General features: G+C 39.9%; 1 protein-coding gene and 1 long non-coding RNA gene across 5 annotated transcripts; both read right to left on the reverse strand.

Moving 5' to 3' along the window:
* Positions 1 to 1336: 1336 nt before the first annotated feature.
* nAChRalpha2 (nicotinic acetylcholine receptor alpha2) lies at positions 1337 to 9023 on the reverse strand. Its single transcript, XM_064698575.1, has 7 exons — positions 8174 to 9023; positions 5601 to 5755; positions 5354 to 5534; positions 4110 to 4269; positions 3337 to 3922; positions 2487 to 2688; positions 1337 to 1616 (listed from the first exon to the last, which is right to left on the reverse strand). The coding sequence occupies exons 1-7, from the start codon at positions 8414 to 8416 to the stop codon at positions 1422 to 1424; spliced, it is 1722 nt and encodes a 573-aa protein (XP_064554645.1). The 5' UTR covers positions 8417 to 9023; the 3' UTR covers positions 1337 to 1421.
* A 10525-nt stretch (positions 9024 to 19548) lies between these two features.
* Positions 19549 to 20965, reverse strand: LOC135439792 (uncharacterized). Of its 4 annotated transcripts, none has more exons than XR_010438181.1 (3): positions 20720 to 20952; positions 20453 to 20660; positions 19549 to 20308 (listed from the first exon to the last, which is right to left on the reverse strand). It is a non-coding gene; the product is annotated as an uncharacterized LOC135439792 (long non-coding RNA). The 4 variants fall into 4 exon arrangements; XR_010438179.1 differs by having other exon boundaries at positions 20453 to 20666; positions 20720 to 20950; XR_010438178.1 differs by having other exon boundaries at positions 20453 to 20965.
* Between the last annotated feature and the right edge of the window lie 2950 nt (positions 20966 to 23915).

A 23915-nucleotide genomic window follows, 5' to 3' on the forward strand; every position in this document is an offset into this window, starting at 1 on the left:
GAAATTGCGATTGCTGCTCGCAAACTGACATTGACAGGCAACGGCTGCTGGCATTGCAAAATAGTTATTGGGTGGCATGCTGCCTGCCACAGTTCACCTCGGCCTGCCTCAGCTTGCCACGCGCTGCGCATCAATTTGAATGACATTCACAGAAAAGGACGAAAAGAAATTGTGACATTTGTATAGAAATAGTTTTGCAGTTTTAGCAAATAGTTGTGCAGATATTTTTTGATTGCTGCATACTTTAAGGGGTCGCCTCTGGGGCAACCGTCAACAATGAGCAGCAATGTAAATGCAGAAACACTGAACACTTTCCTCCAGTTCTCCGTGAATACTAAATATGTGCTTTGAAGCAGCCGTTCCATAAGCGTTCGGATAAGCTGTAACAGTATAAGATGAGCTACACATTTTTTGATGTATTTTTAAATTCTTTCCATTTATCATTTCTTTTGCTACAAAGTAATAAAAGTGTGTTTTTCATAACAAAATATTTACTTGCAAATCAAAAATTATTTTAAGTTCTAGGTAATCTAGCTTTTGAGCGAACCCTCAACAAGGATTTATGTAAATTTAATAATAGTTACTAGCTAATTTTAAAAAAAAAATTAATCAAAAATACTAGATTTTGCTTAACACCTAAAATACTATTTTTAAAGAAATTTTAAATTTAGAATACCCAAGCTTGGGTTACCTTACATCTTGGGTAACAAATTGTGTGCATGACTATTATAAAAATATTTGAAATACAAAAAGACCACATTTCACCAAACTGCGACTTTTCTATGCTCTTGTTTGACTTTTTGAGACACTGTCAAAGTTGGGCCTGTGCGGTACGGTTTTGTTTACAATCTTTGGCTTTTCCAGTAGCCTTGCTAGCTATTTCCACATGAGTTGGCGTCGTTGGTTGCGCATTTTCAAAAAGGTTCATTTTGCATATATGATGTAAGGGGCAACGCATAGCCATCCACATGCCAGCCAGGCAAATACTTTGAATATGCGCAGCAATATGAGCAATAACAACGACAGCTTGAACCCAGTTGGGGGCTGCCAGCAATTTAACAAAGTCTTACAACATTTTGTTACCACAGCAAAGAGAGTGCTGCAGCCCTTTCAAAACGGTTGATTTCATCAGCTAAATAGTAGGGCTTTGCTAGTGTATGCAAAGTTCGGCGAGCTGCAGATAATAATTTATTTCTACATTACTGAAAGCCTCTCTGGCATGCATTAGAGCGCGCCAGCTGCTAACACGAAGCCAAAAACCAAAGATGCATTTTAGCATATTGCTTGGCGGCTTTGGAAAAACATTATTTTTATTTTTTTATTAGTAATTTATTTAAATCATACTTTAAACTAGGGATCGCATAATGCAGGCATTACATGTCATTAGATAGTGTTAACCATTTTGGATTGCATTATTGAATTTAATTCTTCTTCTCAGTTAGATTGTAGATTTGCTTGGCAACATCCGAGAGCTGCACATCGATTGCCTTGGTGTCATCGTACAAGGAAGGTGCCTCGCCCAGTATGACAAATGTGCCCACCAGCGAGGCAATCATGAATAGCCAGAGAAACAGGCGATCCATGACCATGGCAACAAAGCCCCAATCCTGATCTTCCTGTTATTGAATAAACCAAATATAATTTTCACAAATGAGCACATTTAAATATAATTTTGATGATGCTTAAACAAAAAGAAAATGTATAAAAAAAATTGTTTGCAGAGTAAGAGCAAGAATTGAGCGCATTAATTGCACAAAGGGTCGTATGCGCAATGTTGGGTAACTACAGTACGCTTTAAGCCCACACTTTGAGTGATTGCTTTCATTAAGCACTGACGCTTAATCTGCTTATGCCCAGCGCCAGTTGGTTATCAATCAAAATGAAACTTCCAATAACAAAGCAAAACCAACGTAACCAACCAGTAAAGCAAATACACAAAAAAGCCTGAAAACAAGCGCCAGAAATAGAGAACAAAGAGTTGGGCGTCGGATTTGATTGAATCGATGGATGGAGTCTTTGCCAGCCAATTGCCAGTCAATTGAACAAAAGCAATTAAAACTGGATTTCGTGTGGTCTTAAAGTGCAACTATGGCAAAGCTTAAATAAGTCGACACAAAGTACGGATAACGAGAGAGCTAGCGAGAGACTTGCTGTCTGACGGTCTGGCTAGTCCTATAGTCAAAGGGTTGCGCGGATCGGACATCGATAGGCAAACATCGATCCTGCAAATGGCAGGAACGGACGCGCAAAGCGATTTCTGTGGTTTTTTGGCTATGGTCAAGCCATATGCAGCTCAAGTTCCCGCTACTGTTCCAGCTCCAGCTCTAGCACCAACACCATCGTTGCCCCTGTCATCGTTGTTGTTGCTGTCGTTGTCGCTGTCGCTGTCACTGTCGGTGTTGGTGTCATTGTTGGTGTCGTTGTCGTCATCCTCCGGCCAAAAGGAATTTTCAATTAAAAATTCAATCAGCTGCAGCAGAACTTACCGCATTGAACTCGTCCTGCCGTTGCATGTGGTGCTGTATGAACATGACGTTATGTATGGCCTTCTCCAGCTCAAACGGATACTTTTTGCGTGCCGCCACATCGCTCATGGAGTCATCCAGGCCGGAAAGCACCGATGGCAGTCCGTTGTACCCGCTCAGTGTGCTCAGGCCACCGCCCAAAGCACCCACCAAGCCACTGAATCTGCAAGAGAAGGTTAATACCCGGCTATATAACGAAACACGAACGTGCGCCGGCTTACACTTATGTTTGTGCAAATTTAAGGGAAAGCTCAAAACGGAAATGAACATATCGTTTATCCAAGTCTTTTCAGGATTATATATAAATACTTTTGCTTCACCGACCCGTTCTTCATTATATATTAAATGACTTCTAATTTTAACTCACACATATATATATTTTTTTCACTTTTCACTTCTTTGGTTTCCTTTATATTTAAGCTTTTAATATCTACAAGCTTTTGTCTACTTGTCATTCCCATGCTTACTTCTCATTTTGCCTGCTTTATAAATATAATTTTCCTTGTAATATGCTCCATATTCTCCACATTTAGTGCCATTAAATGTGTTTAGCAGACCAAAGAGGATATCTTCGATACTATAGGGTCTGTACTAGAGATGGGCACGGAAAATAAAATTTGATTCTGCACAGCCCGAACTACTCCCACCGGAAATATACATTTAATATTCTGTCCCATCACGGAGTTAATGCCGGTCATGATCCGAAACTCTCAGTCTATATTTAATCGCTCTGAATCTAGCTGAACGTTACTTTTGGTATTCTATGCATCTGTATAATTTTCTGGGGCCACCTTCGTACATTAGAACTTACCTATTGGTTGCCGTGGTCACATGCATGCCGTTACAGCCGCCGACGCCAACGCGTCCCTGCATGCGGCGTATTGAATCGGGGCTAGAACCGCCAGAGTTCATTTGCATTTCATCCATGAGGGCCTGGCCGAACTTTGTTTTGCTGAACTTCAAGCCGTAGTTGATCTTATTGGCGGCCAAATCACGCAACAAATCCTTGGGCACACGCATTAGCAACAACTTAGGCAGCCGCTTGATGAAGAAGGAGCGTATCCACGGTCGCATCTTGTGTGTGCTGGGCTTACGATAATGTATATTGAGTATAATGATTGTTATTACAACGCTCAGCCCGACCAGCAACATGGTAAAGAGCAGATATTTGCCCAGCAGCGGGAGAGCCAGCGAAGTTGATGGTATAATTTCCGATATAAGCAGGAAGAACATAGTTTGTGAGAGCAAAATGCTGATGCAAAGTGCAATCTTCTCGCCAGAGTCGGCGGGCAGATAAAAGACCAGCACCGAAAGGTAGGAGATGCCCACGCAGGGTATGATGAGGTTAACCGTGTAGAAGAGTGTCTTTCGTCGCAGCGTTATATTGAAGAATATGTCTGAACATTCAGCACGAGCCAGCGAGTGCAGTAAGAAACAAAAGTCGAAAGAGAGAAAGAGAGAGAGAGAGAGCCAAGGAGCATGGATTTGGGTATGGGTTGGGGGTTTGCATAGTGAGTTTGGGTAGAGCTTTCGCGTGGGCGTGCCAGCGAGCAAAGTAAGAGCTTTAAACTCTACGAAACTCACCCGGATAGGGTTCGGCACAGCAGGGATAATATTTCTCATGGCGTTCAGCGGGCACGCCCAATATATCCCATTCGACACTTGGATAATACTCGCGCAAATCAATGCCAATCTCAACTTTATTGTCCTTATCGTTCTTCTGGTTGATGTGCTTTAAATCGATCTGCAAAAAGAACGGCATTGAAAGAGTAATAAAATGCATAAAGCTTAAAGGCACTTTAAGCCGGCGGGCGTGACGCTCATCAGCCACGTCCAAGTCATTCTCTTGTCGTCACAGTCACCGTCACCGTCAGCATCATCATTACTGACATCGTTGTAGTCGTCTGCCGGCGACATCTTTGCCTCCGCCTTGAGCTGCTTCCAGTTGAGGCTCAAGTGCAGTCGTTAAAAGAGTGGCAAAATTAAATGCGTTGACAATGACTAAGTCGCACAGTGGAGAACATATCATTAACGCCACTTCAAAATGAGTTAAGTTATAGTCGGTTTCGATGTCAACAGAATAAAGAATATAAGATATCTTCTAAGAAATGGATGGTGTGTATTGCTAGACTCTGCACTAAGAATGTCAACCGTGTGTAGAAATAAGAAAACCATCTGTTGATTAACTTAACAGACAACAGTTTGGAAATTTTAAGATTAAAAAAGCTTCCTTAGTCCTACCCTTCAAACGGACCGAAATGGAATTAAGTGTACTTTACTCATTCTAATAATACGTCATATAAATATAATAAAAGCTTTCCTCCTACGCGTTCGTCGACTATTCTCTTCTCTGTCACTTCGTTAATATTTTTATATTTTTTTACTTTTTATCGTCATGTATTGCTCCTACTATAAATAAATAATGATTGTGTGGTCGCTTTTTTTGCTGTTATATTTTCAATAATAAGGCCACTGTGCGAGGTCCGGTCAGCGGAACCGGAAACGGGAATGGTTTCTGGCGGAGTCGCACTTTGCTTTAATTTATGGCCGCGCATTTTTATGACAGCGGACACACACAGTCTATTCCTGCCACTGGCATTGGGGTGTGCGTAACGGTAACGGTTAGACAAGTTTCAATTATACTTTTACAATTTCTCACATTTTAATCTGCAGCGCAGCCGACGCCCTTTCGATGTTCGCTCAGCATCTTAGGCTTGTAAGCGCGCGCTCTACGCTCATATAAATGGTCGGCCATAAATCCTATGCCACGCCCCATTACGGTAACACTGAGCTATATTTATATATAAAAATGTATGGGGTAGACATACCTGATCGCCATCGTAGGTCCAGGAGCCGAACTTCATGAAGCACGTCTGCTGATCGAAGGGAAAGTAGCGCACATCAATTTCACAGGACGATTTGAAAATTGCCGGCGGTGTCCACACTACCTTGCCCGTGTAGTGTAGAATGGCCTTTGTCATGGTGGTCACCACGTACTCGCCATCGGCGCTGCGACAGATTAAACGCCAGGCTGTTGTCCAAAAAATGGTTTTAACTTTGACTGAGTGGACTCACTTGTTATATAGCACAATGTCGGGCAGCCAAATGTGCTCGGAGGGCACATAGAGCTCGGTGACGCCACCATATTCGGATGGATCCCATTTAAATTTATGATCCTGCCATTCATGCTCCAGCCACACATTGGTTGTTAGAATTTGATCTTTGAGATTCTGTGTGCGAGTGAAAATTAAAGCCGACGTTTTACTAGATAAAAAACTGCACACAGGATGCCCATGCATCAAGCGGGATTTGCATTTTTTTCTACTCCTTGCCGCCGCAGGAACAGGCATCAGCATCAGCAGCTGCTGCTGCGGCTGCTACTGTTCCTCCTACATCATTTGCACTGCAACTACAACGACTATGTGTCCCTGGGTCTGTCTGTTTGTTTGGCTGGATGTCTGCTTGCGTGCCAACTCTTCCTTCTCTGACGCCACCAAACATGCATCCTCTGCCCTGCCGCTAATGTGCTTTTTGCTGTCAGCTTAGGGTTTTTGGATTTTTGGCTTGTTTTATTACCTTTTAAGCCTCGTGGTAGCGGCACTTTGTGCTGCTCCCCTCCTCCTCCTCCTCCTCTTACCCAGCAAAGTATTCTGCAGTAATTGCAGTGTGTGTGTGCGTTTCCCCCTCCGGCGGCACAGGACATTTGACAAATGCACCGCCATGAACTTTAAGCTGGCGTGCCCTAAACTATAAAATAGTTTATTTTTCTTAAAATACAATGAATTCGCGCTGAAATGTTTTATAAATTGAGTGTCAGGCTGTTGAGAAATGTGCATAATATCATCAAGCAATCAGTTTTCTATGTAATGTGACGCCTCATTATTCTTCTTAGAAATCCAACTTATTTAAAGAGCTAAAGTGAAATCCTTAAGTACGTTGTCTTTAATTGTTCGATGTGGAATCGGAATCAAAGAGCAAAAAATAATTGACCAATTTTTCAAATAGCTTATTTTCTACCCAAGTTTCTATGCTTCACAAATTTTCGAATCGTCTCGAAATATAATAAAAATGCATATTCCCAGCTGCGTTTTTCTCTAAAAAAATTGTTCAACTCCATAGATTGATTTGGTAAATGAGGATGTGAAAGGATACATCGAGCATTAGTTTATTTTACTTTTCTTGAAGCGCAGTTTTTATTAATTTTTCTATATTTTGCGTAAGCTTATCACAAATGTTCTGAATTTCCGTTGGAAATTAGCTTCAGCCGACTTCTTAAGGCAGAACTTCAATATATTTTTCACCAATTTATAAAAATTTCAAGAGTTCTAAAGTTAAAAATAAAATTGAATAAGACTTATGTTTAAATTAAACTTTAAATTAAAAAGAATGATTTTTTAGAATTTAAATCCTTTTGGGTTAGGACAAATTTTCTCCAAAATTGAAATACAGTGAAAAGCCTTTTAACGGACACTCCTATTAGGCAAACATTTTCTCTTATCATACTCATACCCCTCTATTGGCCGGGCACTCCTCTTTAGTGGTCAAAAAGAGAGATTTCACTGTATATGTTATTGCGTTATAACTATTCTCACTGAGTTAAATAATTTGCAACAATAATTGAATCAATTAAGTAATAGCTGTATACATAGTTCAAATACCCTAACATTTTCAATATAGCAGGTGTCAGATACCACGCGTTCATTCGGTTTATTATCTGTCTTGATTTGAGTAAAAATGGTATAATTGTTTTGTGCAAATGTATGTAATAGACAGAAGGAAGCATCAACTACCCCATAAAGCATATATATTCTTGGTCAGCATCAATAATCGAGTCAAGTATCTCGAATTTTATGGCTGCCGCCATTTCCCATCGCGAAAAATCAAATAAACTAATCAACTTAAGCTACCCACCAAATAAGACCATAATTTTAATGCTGTTGTCTTTATACGAATATTATAGCATTATAAGATTTATTGCTGAATATGTTATTAACATCGGTTAAAAAACACAGAAGCTTTTAAAGAAAACATGTGATTATATTGGTAAGCCACGTGGCAGCAAATGCATCAACTACTGTATACACACACACATTCATATGCTTTGCTCTGTGTATATGCTGTTATTTTACTCTAGGGTGTTTTTTTTTGAAAACTCAAATCTTGGTATCACTGGGAGGTATGAGGCGATGGCAAGTTGTTCGGTCGCTTAAGGGAAGTTGCGGGTTCGACACCCGCAGGAGGAGGCCTAGCTTTATTTTTTAAGAGTGTATATGTATATATATCCCTTTACGTACCTACTAAAGGCAAAAGAGCGCGTTTGTGAGCTGCATTTTGTTGGTAGAAGAAGGTTCAGGGTATCCCCTAGTCGGGCACTTCTTACTTGCTTTATTTTATTTACGATCAAAATTTAGTGCAACTGTTTGGCTGTTTACATTTTGCGCCGAACTTAATAAAATGGCGCTGGCAAATGTAGCGCAACGTTGCCCGAGTGCTCCATTGAAGCGCTTAATTAAAAAAGAACCATGCCAGAGCCAGAGCCGGGCACTCAGCTCGCTTTGGCTGGGCACTAATGTGGGGCCCGTCCAAGTTTGGCAATTGCATTAATTATTTGGAGAGTGCTTGGGGCCTGCCACACATCATTGACTTACCAAATCGATGAGCTGCGAGAGGCGCAGTCCCAGCTTGACCAGCACCGTGTCCGTGTTATTGCTGACGGGTCGTATGAGGCGATTGTAGTTGCTCAGCAGATCATCGTAGAGACGCTTCGCGTCCGGATTGGCCTGCACCGTTTCACAGAAGAGCAGCAGAAAGGCCAGCAGCAGGCAGAGTAGCTTGCAGTGCCGCCAGATGTCCAGCAGCAGCGCCAGACGTGGCCGAGCCCAGCGCCACATGACGTCACAGCTGCCTCAGTTGCCTTGAAGGCGCTTTGGCCGGTGTTTTATTGATACTAAAACACGCGCACAGGTTTTTGTTTACCTTTCGGCTGCCTGGCGTGCGTGACGCAGTTGGGAGAGAATTGTATATTTTTTGTGATTGTTTCTCCGTTTTAGTACTTGCGTGGAACTAAAACTGGCACGCAATAAGTCTACACTCGACGGACAGCTGCGCAGCGCCAGCGCCAACTCAGAAGAGGCGCACTCTCACGCAGGCTGTGGCAGTGACAGCGATGCCAGCGTTGGCAGCAGCAGCAGCAGCGGCAGCAGCGGCAGCAGCTGAGCAGTTGAGTTGGAGCAGAGCCGTTGTTGTTCTCAGCTCTGAGCTGCAGGCATGCAGCTGATTTTGTTTGCGTTCCGATTGATTAAATATAGTTTCTTTGGGCAACGCAGCAACTCTTATAATTTAAACATTTTTCAAAATAAATAAAAAAAGCTCAATAGTTATTGATTGTTTTATGCACATGCCTAGCAATATTTAAACATTAAATTGAAAGGTTCTTTTTAATTTTCACTTGTGGCTTGACAGTTTGACGTAGTTCGCTCCGTTGTGTCCTGCATAGATATTCACAGGATTCGTACTGATGTGCGTTTTGTTTTTGTAGCCTGTCGTGGCCCTCTCAACGGAGCAGCAGCAGCGACTGCGACGCCAGCCTCCGTTGTGGCGCTGCTTTGTAGCTTTGTCGCCAGCATCGCGCAGATGCTGCGCAGCGCCTGCGCCCTGGGGATCACCCTGTTTTTGAGTGCGGCTGGCGGAGGTCCCGGCTGTGTGTGCTGGCTGTGCTTTCATATGAGTTTACCCATATTTTTGCCTAAGCCAAGCCCTAGAGTGTCAATCCCTCTCTCTTCCTCTCGCTTTTTGTCTCTTCCCCTCTGCCATTCCACACCATTTTCTCACTCTCTCTCTCTCTTTCGCTATCTCCCACTCTTTCTGGTTACGCTCTTGAGTTGTTAATCCAGCGACTCCATTACAACTTCAATCGCTCTGTTTGGGCTCTCTGCCGCTTTGGAACGAGCCACAGCCCAAAAAAAGTTGTCCATGCCAGTACTCCAAACAAAACTTTGGGCATTCGAAAAAAGCACAGACACTGACAGCACACCCACACACATTCCAGCGCAAACACATACATATATACGCATTTAAAGCACTCATACGCCTAGTTACCTCGCATTCTGCTTAACCAAAAAACCAAATTTCTCGTAATTGTCAACATTCGTTAAAATGCACGTTAACATGCCGCTAGAAGAGATCTCCAAAACACGCACACCAACACACCCACACACCCACACACACACTCACACACACACAAACACCTTTCAACTGCATTTTGCATGTTTACCGTTGCAATGTTGGCAATGCTCAGTTTTTGGGTTTTGGTTTTTGGTTTGCCGTTAGGTTGCCCCCGTTCGCATATGTGTCATATTGCGATTTGAGTTGTTTCTGCGGCTTCGTTTTGCCACAGCAATAGCAACTTGCACACATTGCTAACCGCTCTCTGTTCAGTAATATGTTCCGACTGATGACAGCAACAGCAACAGCAACATAAACCTTAACATCAACACCAATGGCAACAACCACAGGCCACACGACACTCTATGTTGACGCCTGTGCCTTGAGAATTGCATGCAGGATTTTATGCTTTCTGCACAAACTTGATTAATATTAAGGTATTGGAGGTCTTGCGTGTTGATTGTTAATTTGCAGCAGAAATTGCGGCTAATTCTACATAGAATATTCGTATTATTAATAAGCTTAAACTATTTCACAATTTTAAGCACAAGAAATTTCAGAAGTTAATATCGAGAAAGTTTGTATACTTTGAAATATATATAAAATATTTCTTTCATTAGCCAAATTATAAATACATAAAATTTATTTAAAATATTTGCTACTGCAAAAATCGAATCAAGAATTTAACTGATTTATAAGTTCGCTTTGGTTTTTTTCATGATTCATGATGATGTCAATTAGATAATAAAAGCATATGTGATCCATATTTGAATGAATCAAAATATTAACCTCTTGTTTTACAAGCTGTTGGAAATAATGGTCGAGGTCTTTAATGAACTGCTATCTATAGATGAAAATAACCCTTTACACACTTATTATTTTTCTTTATTTTTAATATCCAGAATTTCGATTAGCAATTTTGCAACACCCATTAAAATGTGTATCCTTTGACCCCTTGCTTGTTATTGTTGCTGTCGTCGCATTTGTCAATGCTGTTTTTTTATTGTTGTTATTGTTAGTGCACAGTGCGGCCCGAAAATGCCTTAATGATACGTGAACTTTGTCACTGGGGCTGGCATTGAGCCGCGTGTGTTTTATGGCTTACGGTCAATGGACGCCGTTTGCTTTTTAGCTGCTTTCGGAGTCTAAGCAGAAATTCACAGAAAGTCACATCAGCAATTTTCCTTAGCTTACCATTAACTGCGAGCAACAAGAACAACAGCAACGGCACAAGAATCAATTTAATGAGCCAAATATGCGCCTGCTGCTGTTTTGTCACAGCCAACTTTAATCCGGTCTATTAGCTGCTTTATTGCAGTTATATATTTTTGTTGCTACCCTTTTTGCTTCGCTTTTGTTTTTTCATTACCCATCTATCTGTGTAGTGGATATGCTGCTCTAAATGATCCATAGTTGCGCATATTTTATTGCTGCCAATATAACAAAGCAATCAATTGTACAACAACAATGCGAACCCTGTGGCACAATAACAAACAACAAATTTGCCTGTTTGCAACTCGAACTTTGATTTTGCGTTTTTTTTCTATTATTTTTTGCAGTGTGGTTTTTCACAATAACAACAATAACAAGAACAAAAAGAATATAAGAAACAAAACATTTGTCGTGTGCAGTCGCCACCGATAAGTCAACAGAAAAACATCGAAGTTGAGCACATAAAAGGGTTGACCGACTATTAAATACTTAGTTATTTGTAAGTTAGTAAGTTAGTTATTTGTGAAAATACTGTTCATAGGAAGAAGAAACTAATATTTGCTGACGGCATTTGTAGTAAATAATACGTTTTCCGACGGCATTAGTAGTATATAAGACGCTTATATAAATATCTACTTGAGTACTGATATTTGCATATTTTTCAGAGCAAACACATAGAGAGTTGAATTCAAATATAAAACTGTGTTTTTGTGTATTTAAATACCAAAATTAAGATTTTATAAATTTAAAGCACGTTGATCTGCCTACAAAGAAAAAGAAGACACAGAGACGGCAAACAAGTTGAATCTTCAATAATCAATCAGGAAGGCAATGTCTGAAAAAAAACTCTCGACGGACTAAGATAACAGATAACAGATTTCTTAAAGGACTCTTATCTAGATTCTTAGAAGCGCAGAAAATAGATGTCAATCCAAAAGATAGATTCAGAATTGTAAGAATATGTAAGCTAGAAATTTAAAGTAATGTTACCTGAACGTGGCTTAGCTTGGGCTCTGCTGCCTGAAAACTAAAGGGTATTGGGAAAGTTTACAAAACAATTTCGACAAGTCTGCTTTTATCTTACTCAGATGAAGCGAAGTTGAAGCAAACACCTGGGATAACGCGACTCTGTGGCTCAGTGGGTAACATGTACAGGATGGGGAGGCCAGTTGCCTGACTTTTTGATTTTAACCCGAGAGTCCGACCATCTCTAACAACGGGGCACATAGAGCAGCAGGAGCAGCGGGCCAAACGGGTGCAGCAGCGAGAGCCATAGCAAGAAAACTCAATTAAAATTTAAATTTTCAAACGTAAATGACAAAACTTTCTCAACTATAAATAATCGGCAGTCGCTCCACTTGGCTCGGTTTGGTTGCCTGCCCTTGCTGCCACTTCAAAATCTGACAAGAGCCGCGATGGTGGCTCACCTCACCTTGCCCGCCAAGCCCACCACCCGCAACCCACACACATACACACACGCACACACAGTGTCCTGCCGCTAGCACCACCTCCCACTATAAAGAGCGTGCGTAGCTGCGTGATCGAAAGTTTTGTCTATGCTCGTACAATTTATCTAACTTTTATAGCAACCACAGCAACGGCAATGGCAACAACAAAAAAACAGTTCGCTGGTTTGGCCAGAAATTAATTGCAAAACTGTGTGGTATGTGTGGTGGAAGTGGAAGTGGGCGGCGGGGGCGGTGTACAGGGTAGAGAGTGACGGTTAGCGGGTAGCGGGTAGCGGGGTAACAGTCAGGCCAATCACAAAGAGCGTTTGCCACTTGAACAGCATAAAACTGATTGCTGTAAATCTGGCCCATCGGGTATACCCAATCCGCTCCCCTGCATGCCACATTCATTCTTTGTTTGGTTCGTCAATTCATGGGCTGTGCTTGTCGTGGCCATTGTTGACACGTTTAAGTGCCGTTTGCTTTTATCAACAGCGTGCGCAACAACCACAGTAACAGCAGTAGCAGCAGCAGCAGCAGTAGCCGCAGCAGCCGCAGCAGCAGCAGCGGGAGCGGGTGCAAGCCGTAGCTCAAATCGAGGCCTCAACAGCTTCAGAGCCACTGCCAATTGCATAGCCAGACCCACGGTGACCTGCACATAACATTTTTACAACGTTTTTAATTGTTTTTGTCAACTGTGAATTTCGTGGCACTCGGGAATGAACGCCGACCCATCAATTTAATGGCATTTTCGCGTGAGGCACCAAATCAAAGCCAGGCGGCAATGCCATCTCCATCTGCCAGTCTGTCAATTAATGTAGATAACATTTTATGTTTGAGCAGTGACAAGTCGTCTCGAAAATGACAGCGCATTACTCGCCCATTGGCGGCTTGTTTATTGCGCCCTTAAACTCGTAGCGCAACCTCCATAAAAACATAAAAATGATGCATAGTTTTTGGCGCCGCTAAGAGCTGTCATTAATTGGCATGGAGCTGGCCAATAGGAATGCGATACAATCACTGCCAATTTGCCCGCTACATGAGGCGTATGCGTAATTGCATATGTGTATAGATAAATGGATTGCATGTCGGTAGATTGGTACTCTAAGGTTCAATATATTCATTGCACAGCAGTTATTGTAACAAGCGGTCTAGCTAGATTTGCGCATTTGTTGGCAATTAGTGTAAGCGAGTGCGGTAAAGAAACAGTACTGTGTAGATAACTAAATACATATAATTTTAACATTCATCAAGCAGTTAGCATCAATCTCACTTTGCAATTCGAACTTTGAGGCGTTCCAATTTATAGGTATACTAGCGGGTATAACCCGGCCTTGCCCGTGGCACGTATGTTATAAAATCAATGTTTTCAAAAAGCTTTGAAAATGATTTTGAAAATGATCGGACGGGATTCCCACAAACTTAAAATTAACCAAAAAAAACTTTGAAATGCATTTTCCACCGAAGGAGTTTAGATTTTGCGAAAATGTGAAACACGTCTCAAATGACTTTTCTTATAGATCTTTGGAAATAAATTTGAACCCAATACGTCATCCACCAAATCTTCGACCCCCATTTGCACCAAGGAGGGATGGATTTTTCAAAAAGTGTGAAACACCCCTCAAATGAATTTGAACAAAGATCTTTGAAAATAAGTTTGAGGCGATCGGATCGTTAACAAAAAACTTTCATACAACCGTTTTCCGCCAATTTACCACTGTTGCGGGTGGAATTTTCAAAATCGCTGAAATACGTATTTATTAAGTTCTTATGTAGAGCTTTGAAAATAAGTTTGAAGCAAATCGGACACAACTTAAAACTTCGCACAAAAAATCTTTGAATCGCATTCCCCCGGAAGATGTTTGAATTCTGCGAAAAGTGAAAAACACGTCTCAAATGAATTTTCATATAGATACTTGGAAATAAATTTGAGGGCGAAACGTCACCCACCAAATTTTTGACCCCCTTTTCCACCAAGGAGGGATGCATTTTCCAAAAAGTGCGAAACACCCCTCAAATGAATTTGAACAAAGACATTTGAAAATAAGTTTGAGGCCGATCCGATGGTAAACAAAAAAGTTACATACAAACGTTTTTCGCGATTTTTCCACACTTGCGGGTGGAATTTCCCGAAACCCCGTCTTAACGTGCACCTACATCACATAAGGTAACTACAGTGAAAATTTCAGCTTCCTAGCTCTTACGGTTTGGGCTGTGCGTTGATCACCAATCAGTCAGTCAGTCAGTCAGTCAGTCAGTCAGTCAGGACAAACAGTTTTATATATAGAGATTATTTAAGAAAATACTATAAAAAGGAAAAAGAAAGAATGAAGTTATTAATAAAGTAAAGAAATTTGTACTAGATATATAGAATGTTAAGTAGATAGGATAAAGGGATAGTGATGGGAAATGACCGACCCGGTGGGGAAAAATTTATGGGTGTCGGCAAGGTAGTGGAGTAGGAATCGAAGATTGAGTTTCCAATTTGAACCTCGTAAGACAAAAGCAGAAATTGCTTCTGAACTGCTACGGTCCTGGATTATGTTATACTGCGGAGTTCAGATGCAAGAGAGATGTATTGGAGTTTGGTTATGAAAGGACCGTTAAACGCCTTAGACCAAAGTTTAATGAATCCAAGTACACTTTTTGCCTCATTAACGATGTTAGCTATATGAAGATTAAATCAAAAGAACGCCTATGCCTTTAACTGTTAGTTGCAATAAAGTATTGTTGATTGTATAACTGACAAGATAAGGTGTAGTACGACTGACAGTCATAAGCATACACATTGAAAAATTTAGGTGCCATTGATTGGCCTAACACCAAAGTTGCATAGCGTTGAAATCATCTTGTAGTCGAGAGTGATGTAGGGGATCAATGTATGTAAGTTTCACCTTGTCCGCATACATAAGTACATGGGCGTGTGATATAACCGAGAATTCGAAGTGAATATTTTTTCAAATAATTTAGGGATAGCGGACAGCAATGGACGAATAAGGGAAAAACTACACTCCTTGAGTTGACAACTAGGAATATTGTCAGGCCCCGGAGGGTAAGAAGATTTTAAAGAATTTAAAGCAGAAAGGAGAAAGGTATAGAACTAAAGGAAGTAATATTGTAAGGTTAAAAATTATTATTAGGACAGACGAAAGAGTAAATTGATTGGAAGAAATTGGCAAAGAGGTTAGCAGAATCAGAATCATTGCTGGCTTTATCCATCCCGAGAGGAAAAGAAGTTGGCAAACTTGAAGATTTACGCTTCAAGTTTACAAAATTATAAAACTGTCTCGGATTTTGGGCAAATTGCCTTTTGCAACGAGAAAGATAATTCTCATAGCACTGAGAACTCAGAAAAAAAAGTTTGACTGGGCTATAAAATATTAAACTTTTGAAAATATTAAGATCTTATATTTTTCAGGTTTGATAGTCTGGGAGTAAGCCTGGGTGGCAACGGCGTGTCTTATTGGTAGCTGGGAAATGAGAAAAAAGAGGTTTGCAATTGAACTTGATATACATCCTCATGAAGAGATAAAGGAGCGGACCTAGCACACATTAGCATTAAGGTAATCATTGACAAATAAAAGATCAAGTGTTCCATTCAAATGATTAGAAATTGAATTGATTTGAAACAATGAAAAGTCCAGCATGCAATCTATAAATTCATGCTCGGCTGAGGGTACTAGATAATTTTCGTCAGTGAATAATAAACAGGTCATTATCACGCACATGTGTAGAAACTTCTTTAATACAAGTAATATGTTCCATATAAACTTGAATATCAGAAAAAGGAGGAACATAGGAGCATGTGATATAAAGTCACCTTAACTGAGACAATCTTGGCGTCAGTAGGCGTAGTTAAACAGAAAGGTCCTGACTTTAGAGTGGTTTTAACGGCAATTAATACCCCACCACTTCGAGTCGGCCGATCATTTCTATGCACAATAGAAAATGCGATTATAACCGAATCAAAGGAGATTTTAAGCTTAGAAATAAGACATCTGTCATTCTCATAAAGAATAGAAACTAGGTCGGAAGACGAAGTTCGTTTTTTGTGGCAGTAACGGTAGGAAGGGAGAGGAAAAGCTGGTTTCGATTTTTTTGCTTAAACCCGTAAACAATCGTGTGAGGAGGCCAAAATTTAGGATCACAAATGATTGGGAAGGAATCATGTAAAACATTAGCATAAGATTCGCTAGCAATTTAAGCAGCCAATGAATCACAAGTGGTATCAGACAAAAGCCGGGACACAAAAACTTGCTTACGAGGGGCAACAACAGTCAAAATAGGAGCATATGGGGCTGTATATGAAATAGGCGTTGGTGGGGCTGAAGAAACACCATGACTGCTTTTAACAATCTGGGCTAGATTGCGCGAGGGTCTTCCTTTGTAGTCAGAAGCGGACGGTGCTGAAGCAGCTTCACTGACTGGGGCAGGTTCTAATATAGGATAAGTGTAAACGAATGAAATGTATTTCATGAAACAAAATAATACATCCTTTTCTATTCCATGGCATTCAATCCATTCCTTTTCACTTTAGCTTTCGATATGCATGCTTATGCATGTCTATAACTGCAGATTCACAAGTTCTTTTAAAAAAATATTTTTATATTTATGTGTGACCTTCTTAAACCAGAATTTTTGATTATGCGTAAGAGGTTGAACTATATTTTTTGTGCTAAATTTTTGCAACACCTTTCAGAAAGTAGATGAATTTCAAGTAGAACCAATTGATTTCTCTGCATTAAATAACAGTTTGTACTGTGTAAACCGAATCCATGAAATCTAATACATAAAAGTTAATCCTTATCCTCCTTTTAAATCTTCATGAAAATAGATGAAAGAAATAAATTGATTTGTTTGAATACATTTTTAGTGTCAGATCTTAGACTTAATATGTTAAGATTTACTCGATTAGCGATACCTTAATTCATTGAGAAAGCGGCTTTCCTCCCAAATGATTTTACGCTAGCACACAAACTAATCTGTCACTAATTTGCTTGCCACATAATGGCCAAGGCATAATAATAATAATAATATTTTTTTCTGCTGCCACGCCCCAGCGCTTTGGTGAGTGGGGCGGCGAGCGTGGCACGCCCACACAGTTGCGAGCTGTGAGTGGAGGCGCCAATGCGAGTGCGGCTGACGTAAAGTCATCAGGCGTCTGACTTAACAACTTTGCAGTGACAAGTTTCAATGTCTTTTTTTTTTTGTGAGCGCGCGTGTTACTATGAACACTTTGTCAAGTTTTTGCTTTTAGACAAGCTCGTCATCCTCGGCAGCTCGTGCCCATTTCTATTCGCATTCAAAGTCCTCCCCAACCGTTTATAGCGCGCTCTGCCTGGGCATCCGCGTCGTCATCATCATCCTTGTCGTCATTTCGTTTGTGAGTTGGCTGCGTCTTTGTGTTGCTTGGCTGCATCCGAAAGTTCACTCGACTCAAAAGTGTGATTTACCAAAGTCACCCAAAACACCGAAAGTAAATTAACTGTTACAAATGTGCGTTAGTGTGCGTGGGTGTGTCGCTCTCTGTGTTTGTCTGTATATGGCTGGCTAATCATGCGTTTATTGCGCAGTGCCTACGATGCGTATGCGTAACACAATTTTCAGTACGTCTAATCAACTTTCATTGAGGCAGTGGGCGAAGCTCATCAGTTGGCATATTTAGAATGTCAAAGGAAAATAATATATTCAAACTCGGCTTGGAGTTAAATGAATCAGATGTCTGCATTGAGTGGGTTTTTGGGTACTTCCCCATATCAGTCAATTTTAATTAATTAATGATCCATGCGCTCCCAAACCGGAAAAAATAGCAGGGGATTTGTGACAAATCCTTTCCTTTCGTTAAACTTAATGGGATCTAAGCAGTTGAACCTATATTTTGAAAATCTGTGCGAAAATGAACTAAATTGACACTTATCGGAAAATCCAATCTTTCTGCGTAGAAAATGGTGGTCTACGCTTTTGTAGGCGATGCTTTAAACTTATTTTCAAAGACCATTCGCAGCGAATCGACTATTATGCAAATAGGTATAGAGATAGGCATAACTAGTGCGGGTAACTAAGCAGCAATGATACTTATGAATGTAAATAGCTAAGACACTTTTTGTAACGTTAACAACATGATGTTATCCTTTACCAATGTTTGTATGTATATTGCTAAGAACGCTTAGTCAACCTGGTTCTTACAGGATTAAAGTTAATTTGTAGATGCACAAGTGAAAAGACATACAAATTATCCTTAACATGAGAGTTTATATTTTGCAAACGAGTCGATGGCCTTAGAAGCTATCACTCCCTCCCTTTGGTTTTTATATTATATTTTTTTTATAATAATTAATCACGTAAATAAATATATTTTGCAAATACTGCTCCGACCCCAGCTACCTTGTATGACCACCCAACGTTCGTTTTACTTTCTTAGAGCCAACAAGCTCACAAATTGTCCAAAAATTGAAATAACTTTAGCTATGGCGACTGCATGAGCCTTTGCACTGCTGCTTGGCATTTCCGGATTCCGCTCTGTTGTTAGCAGCACCACTTCAGCCTTTATGAGCTGAAGTAGCGCTCGTTTTTCTACAGTTTTTCACAGCTAGTCTTGGATACTCTATATGATAAGTATGTAAGAAAAATACTTTATTTTTATACCCATGTAGAGGGTTTTATAATTTTGCCATGAAATATGTAACGCATTTGAGGGGACCCGACCCGACCCGAACCGACCCCAGAAAGTATATATATTGTTATCAGTATCACAGCTAATTTAACACCATCTACCTGTTTGTTTTTATGTGACCTAGTCTCTCAGCCTTAAAACTTTGAAGATATCCGTCTTTCTGTTGCAGGCAGTGCATATATCGCAACTGGCCGGATCGGACCACTATATCCAATAGCTGCCATACAGAAAAGTTGTTTCTTGTATGAACAACTTTTTTTCTGCAAGATATCTTGACAAAACTCTCTTATTAATACTAATTTACACATGGACCAAAATTGATCAACAACGGCCTTTTTAATTATAGACTGAATCGGTCAACGAATAAGTGTTTGTATGAAAAATAATTTGTTTTTTCAAGATATTTTCAAAACAGAAACAAATCTTCTCAGATATCTGCATGCTCGTAAGGGTACTTAATCTTCGGCGTGCCAAAGATAACCGTTCTTTCTCGCTTTCATTTTTATTCGATTGAAAAATAGAAATATTTATGTGAGAATCAATGTCCAAGTGAACAGCTTTTATTTTACTTAATTAAAGTACAAATCCAGAGCGCTTTCTAGCCGTGCAAATTGTATTATTTTTCATTAATTTTTTACTTATTTTCTTTTTAATTTTGTATGCCTTTTGTCGTTTGCTCTGGAAATATTTGCGCTTCGTTATCATAAGGCTGGTTCACATTGACAAAACACCTGGAGGGAGCAGTAGATGAATTTGATAGAACTGAAACTTTTAATTGCGCGTCTTGAATTTGTATTCTTGTTGTCAACTTATGTATGAAATATTCTTGTCAAGTTGTTGCCAATCAATGTGACCAGCCTTTAATATTTATTATTATTTTCGTGTGACCATTTGTCAAGATGCTGCCGAAATCCTGAGCCCGTGAAATTGCTGAGACATGACTTGATTGAGTGCCATTTATTTGGCAGATGCTGCCGCCGCCGTCGCTGCTGCTATTGCTACTGCTGCTTCTGTCTTGACGTCCATTTTGCTATGAAATTGTCGGAAAATGTCGGCCGACATTGATTTTGGCTGTGCCAGTTATGGGGCCCATTAGTCACGAGCGTTTTGAGTGACATATGATAACCAGATGCTGTTGCAATTGTCTCTTTATCTCTAGCGAATTGTGTCACATTTTCGAGGTCATATTTATCCTTTCCATGGCCAACCAACAACAAAACCACAAAAAAATTGTCGACCAAAAAATATGTTTTAAATTGCATTCAAACGTTGACATCCATTAGGCGCTGCAAAAAACAACAATTTGAAATGGAAATATGGAAGGCTGTGAGAGGCAAGGCCCACACTTGGCATCAATTTTTACATTTCAAGCCACAGGCTGCCTAACACTCCAGTTGTTAGGGCCACACAACAGCCACAACCACACTCACACATAGAAAGGCGTCGAGAACAATGCAATTGAAACTCAGAATGCAAGCCCAAAGCCGAAAACTCAAACTGCAAAACATTGAGACATCTAAGAATTTGCCAAATGCAAAGCGATACCAACAACCCAGCTAGCTGCAGAAAGCCCACAGATACACATGCACATAGTAACGTTCCTATAGATCCGAGTGCTGGGTGCTGGCTGCTTCATTCCTATTGCTTGCACAGAAGTAACCAAATGAAAATCAGTGCAAAACGTTTGGAAATTTTACCAGCTAGTTCTCTTGCTCGCAATTGCCAAGTATTTGGCAGCATGCTGATACCGAATTTCCATCACTTTCTTGTCATTCCCTATCTCTTAAAGGGTATAAGCATAAAAATATCTATTTTGTTGATTAGCTATTTGTTATAATGAGCAAATTTCTAAAGATAGCTTGTTAATAGCATGTTGAAAACACGTGTTCTCAATTTTGGGTTGTTTAATTCAATCTATTAACAAAATAAAGAGAATACATCAATTAAACGCCTAATAAAACTAGTAGCTTGCTTAGATGAATCGATTCAAATTCTGCTATAAAGTTACAGTTTATGTATGAAAACCAGACGAGGTGTATCACTGACCCAGTCATTTAAGCATCTGACCAGGTAATAGTTAGAATAATGATAATTGTAAAGAATTATTCAAAATATAGTCGCATTGCAAATTAACGTTGCAACAAACATAAACAGTTGTCTTAATGGAAGCATATTTATAATTTTAAGAATAATAATTCTTGCACACGATAAATAAAAGTTCTTGCACACGAGTTACTATTGTAAGTGAAAAAAGTTGTTGCTTATGAATTATTATAGTAAGTGTATAACAGCTTAACCATTTGAATGGCGCATTTCCCCGATTCTGTTTCGGCCCGCGTGTTTTGGTGTATGCCGTAAGCTGGGTGTTGGGATTTGGGTGTTGGGTGTTGGATGCTAGTTGCGTGCTCGTGGCATTTATGTCAAATGCAGAATTTCCGTTTCATACTTTCTGCACTTGCTGTTTATTGTTGGCCCCCGCTCGCAGTGAGGCAGTTTGACTGTGTATCAGCTGCTGTATCTGATGCGTGTGTGTGAGTATTTGTATTTGTATCTCTAGCTGTGTGCTGGCTTTTATTTTAAAACTTGTTGGCTTTACTTGCGCAAAGTTTTTGACAGTTGGTTGCCTCTGGTTATATTTTGCTTGCAAATTGTTTGGCTGCGCAGCTCGTGCTTCAAATTGCCCCATTTCGCTGGAGTTTTTGTGAGTTTGCTGATTTAAATTGCCGCTCATTAAGTGAACATAAGCAGTAAGCCGAACAGGTGCTGGGACAAGCACTTGAACAGCATTTGACGTCGCCGGCATCAGTGCGTATGAGTGATAAATGGAGACTTTCCGCCAAAAGTGGTATTTGCTAGTTTGTGTAAGTGTTGTTCTTATGGGCTTAGTTTTTTCATCTCATAAAGACTGCCAAATCATTAAATTTTAATTGCTTTTTATTTGCTTATTATTTATATTGTTCTATGGTGGAAAAGTGCCCTAGAAACTTTAGAAAACGCAAATTCATTATAGGGTATTGATTGTTGCTGTTGCTGCTGTTGTTTTTGTATTTGTTGTCAAGCATCGTTTTTGCTATTGTGGTAAATGTTTGGTGGTTGCTGCGGCTTTTCCGTCCCTTTTATTGATTGGCCCTAGAAAATTTATGGTTGATTAACTCTTACACTCCTGCCTTCCTCTCTGATTACCCTTTGCCCGCTGCAGTAACTGTGTATGAATTTAGCATATAAATTAAAATTTATTAAGCAGAAATATTATAGTTTGGACAATTAAGCCGTCACTATTTTTATCGAACCTATTCAATTTTAAATAGAACTAGCTTAAAGCTCTATGTTAATATTCCTTATCTCTTACAAATAGTAACTGTACCTTTTATTTCACATGCTACAAGACTTCCACTTTAACTCACATTTAATACTCTTGAGTTGCTGCTTCTATTATTTTTAAGTATCCTCGAGCTTCTTTAGCTTAGATCAGGCGCTCACCTCGGCATTCATGTAGCTTCCTTTGGTCGTACTATGCCAATTAAGTAACTGCAGCTACCTATGGATACTGGCTCGGTCTAAGTGGGCTGGGGCATTACAGGGCTATGATTGAAATTATTTTTCTGTTTTACACAACCCATCACACACACACATACACACACTTATACACAAAAAAAAAGCATTCTTTTTGGATCGCAAACAAAACTGGGAAATGCCGCTAGCAGCAGAAGTACAAAATGCACTCTGCAGTTGAAAAACAATTTTACACGGGATTATGACAAGGGGTGAGGGTAAGAGGTTGAGAGGTTGAGGGCCCCAATGAAAAGGTGGCTTGAGCTGGGCAGCTAATAAAGAGCAAACATGGAGCTCTCTATACTTTTCCTTGCTCGTACTTGTTGCATAATATTTAGGTTTTTATTAGCGTGCAGCTAACAAGGGCCCATGGGCAAGAGGAGCGGGCAAGAGGACGAGGCGTGTAACGAGTGGCTCAGCGGCAGCAGCAGCGGTGCTACAGCATTTTCTTAAATCTTGAAACGCTCTTTCAACGTGATTGCTTTAGTTGGGCCAATAACATGTTTTTAGGCTAATACGATTTTATGTTGGCCCGAGCCACAGATCCATAGAGCCTTCTTGCTTTCTGGCCAAGGACACGCTGCAGCGTAAATGTAATTGCAAGCTGAGTTGCAGTTGCTGTTGCAGTTCAAGTTGTCAGTTGGCAAGCATCTTTAATACGACTTTGCTAACTCATTGCACACGTGAGCGATTTGTTGAGGCCAAATTTATATGTACATGTCTTTATCTGTGTGTAGTTTGGCCAGTATAGCGTAATTGGAATTTAAAAAAAAATAGACAGAATGCGCAAATATTTAATGCACTATTCATTCGCACTCCCATTTGAATTTCATTGCAAATTCTAACAGAGATTTATTCCCACTCACAATTTTACACAATACACACATATCCATGGAATATGTGTGTATTATTACATGCATGCTGACACATATTCTCACACGATTTAGATTTTCAATTATCAATTGCAAACGTATGCATAAATATTGATTGGAGACAAGAGTGTAATCGATTTTTGTAGGGAGCCACATCTAACTATTTCAGCTCGTTGTACGATTAATAACCGGGTAAAGCTATTGAGCTTTATAGCTTTAAGAGAATAGAAAACAACATTTTCGAGGTGTGAAAATGTGCCAATTATTTAGCAAATGAAAGCGATCGGTTTCAATATTCAATTATTTTTAAACCGTTTAATCCCCATTGAAAAAAGGACAAATACTATTTATCCAATTAATCTATAGTCATCGGGATATTTATCAGATAATATCCAATTAATATATATAGTATTCCCTTGGTATTGTTATATCCCTCAGAGAGAAAAACATTTAATAATATTGTAGTATT

Source organism: Drosophila montana, unplaced genomic scaffold, assembly GCF_035044405.1.
Source record: "Drosophila montana isolate Dmon_TW-CO22-7 unplaced genomic scaffold, ASM3504440v1 contig_779_1, whole genome shotgun sequence".
Taxonomy (NCBI): Eukaryota; Metazoa; Arthropoda; class Insecta; order Diptera; family Drosophilidae; genus Drosophila; species Drosophila montana.